The sequence below is a fragment of the Rana temporaria genome, chromosome 7 (assembly GCF_905171775.1).
Source record: "Rana temporaria chromosome 7, aRanTem1.1, whole genome shotgun sequence".
NCBI classification, from domain to species: Eukaryota; Metazoa; Chordata; class Amphibia; order Anura; family Ranidae; genus Rana; species Rana temporaria.
Window position 1 is genome coordinate 2,376,566 of NC_053495.1, and position 2,732 is coordinate 2,379,297.

Below are 2,732 nucleotides of genomic sequence, written 5' to 3' on the forward strand. Positions count from 1 at the left end.
CTACCTCCTTGGTCTTCACCCCACCACATGCACGCTGTGGAAGGGCTGCTGCAGTGCCATGTTGGTGATCTGGCTGCGGGCCCTCTCCCTTGTTTCCATGGGTTATCATGGCACCTTGACTGCTACAAATCCATCAGGGAGATGTTTGCGAAAATTCCCGGAGTGCTCTGAAGCCAAAACCGGGCATCTTATAGTGCTGCAAACCAGATCAATTCAGGGTAAATGTTGGGAGCTCCCCCCCAATTTTTTCCCGCCTATCAAATGAAGGATAATGTTTTTAGGATGACGTCTACCTGTGTCTTTTGTTTCTGCTTTTTGGCCTGTAGTCACCTCTTCCAAACTGTGGTGACCTTGGACAAGTTTTACCCAACCAAACCTAATGTTGCAGATTTTCTTACTGACTATGAACTGTGTGATCCAATGAAGTATTCATTTGACAGCTCATAGGATACGTAACTATAAAATAATAATAGAAGTTAAAAGAAAATAAATGTTTCTTTCATGAGGTTTTAGTTCACTAACCAATAAAAAGTGACAAAAATAAGTTTAAAGCAATTTCAGTGGATTTTCTTTCTTCTTCTTCATTTTTAAAATTGCAAATTTTAATAAATACAATTATAATAAAAAGGCTCTTAAGTCACACACAAAGGTGTTATAAATTAAATCTTAAGAGACATTTAATGAGACATTCAGCTTTGTGTTTTTACAGCACAAGAAACGGCCCTTCAGGACTGCCAACATCTTATATAAGAAAAACCACAAGCCGGTACAAATGTCTTCATGTGCAAGGTGAAGGCAGACCGTACGTGTTTTCCTTTTAATAATCCCTCAGAAAGGTCATTGTATTCCTGTTCAATTAAAATAGATTTAAACAGACAAAAAAGCATTAAGCAATATTATGCGGAATCTTACAAAGATTACATATCTTACTCTTGTGGGTCTATCAGACCATCCACTGACCATGAATGGACTTTTTGTGTTCTTCCTTCTCATCTATCTGATGACTCTTATCACAAACCTTCTTATATTTTTCTTGGTCCTCACTGACTACAATCTGCACAACCCAATGTATTTTTTTCTTGCCAACTTGGCATTTCTGGACATGTCCTATTCATCAGTGACGGCACCAAGGATGCTCTTTGATTTGGTCACAAAAAGCCGATCAATATCCATTCCTGCCTGTATAGCCCAAGTCTTTTTCTACCTCTCCTTTGCTTGCTCAGAACTCTTATTGCTCTCAACTATGTCCTACGATCGCTACATTGCCATCTGCCACCCCCTACATTACAAACTAATTATGTCTTGGAGGGTCTGCACTCGTATGGCCTCTTTAGTCTGGGTTGCAGCATGTTCTGCCTCTTTGGTTCATACTTTATTTTTGCTCAGGTTGTCCTTCTGCAGAACATCTTCCATCCACAACTTCTTTTGTGACCTTCCACATTTATATCAAATTTCATGTACTGACCCCTTCATAAACACGGTGGTTGAATTCTTAGAAGGCTGTATTATTGGATTAGGAGCCTTTCTCCTGACCTTTCTTCCCTATGTCTATATTTTCAGGACCATCCTCAGAATCCGTAGCAAGACTGGAAAGAGGAAAGCCTTCTCCACCTGCACATCACACCTCACCGTGGTCTTCATCTTCTATGGCTCCTTAATTTTTATTTACTTTGTTCCCTCCTCCAGTGATATGATCACATTAAACAAACTGTTTGCAGTCATATCTTCCCTCATTAACCCCTTGCTGAATCCTCTGATCTACAGCCTGAGGAACAAAGATCTCATGGAGGCACTGCTGAGGTTTTATTATCACTTGAAATTAATTCAGGCATCATGATGAAAATAATAATGTGAATATTGACACTTCTGTATTTTTAGTTAACTAAACATTTCAGTAATGTTTTTAATAAAGTGTAAAAAATATCGGTCACGTGTAGTTGTACTAAACCCTTTCATGGCTAAGGCCGCGTATACACGATCGGTTAAACCGATGAGAATGGTCTAATGGACCGTTTTCATCAGACCAAACCAATTGTGTGGGCGCCATCGGTTATTTATCCATCGGTTAAAAAAAAAAGCAAAATTGTTTTACATTTAACCGATGGATTCCTAACCGATAGAAAAAAAACGATTGTTTGTAGGCACAACCATCGGTTAAAAATTCACGCATGCTCAGAATCAAGTCAACGCATGCTTGGAAGCATTGAACTTCGTTTTTTTCAGCACGTCACCGCATTCAGACACGATCGTTTTTTTAACCAATGGTGTGTAGGCACGACTGACCATCAGTCAGCTTCATTGGTTAACCGATGAAAACGGTCCATCAGACCGTTTTCATCGGATGGACCGATCGTGTGTACAGGGCATAAGAGTCATTGTTATCTGGGTGCCTAGACCACATGTAGCAGTTTCAGTATGCGTCGTTTAACTTCAAAATAACTCTGTGGGCCAGATTCATGTACCGCGGCGTATCTTTGAGCAGGCGTAACGTATCCTATTTACGTTACGCCTCCGCAACTTAGACGGGCAAGTGCAGTATTCTCAAAGCACTTGCTCCGTAAGTTGCGGCGGCGTAGTGTAAATAGGCCGGCATAAGCCCGCCTAATTCAAATATGGAAGATGTGGGCGTGTGTTATGTAAATGTTATGTGACCCCACGTAAATGACGCTTTTTACGATTGGCGCATGCGCCGTCCGTGGACATATCCCAGTGTGCAGTGCTCCAAAGTACGC

At 40.8% G+C, this 2,732-nt stretch overlaps 1 protein-coding gene across 1 annotated transcript; it reads left to right on the plus strand.

The window, feature by feature from the left end:
• Positions 1-807: 807 nt before the first annotated feature.
• On the plus strand, positions 808-1,837 carry LOC120945701 (olfactory receptor 2A12-like). Its single transcript, XM_040360057.1, has one exon. It carries the CDS (start codon positions 899-901, stop codon positions 1,835-1,837), a length of 939 nt encoding a protein of 312 aa, XP_040215991.1. The 5' UTR covers positions 808-898.
• The last annotated feature ends 895 nt before the right edge of the window (positions 1,838-2,732 follow it).

Excerpts from the sequence above, each read along its gene's own strand:
- LOC120945701 (XM_040360057.1), top strand. The coding sequence starts at position 899 with ATGCGGAATCTTACAAAGATTACATATCTTACTCTTGTGGGTCTATCA.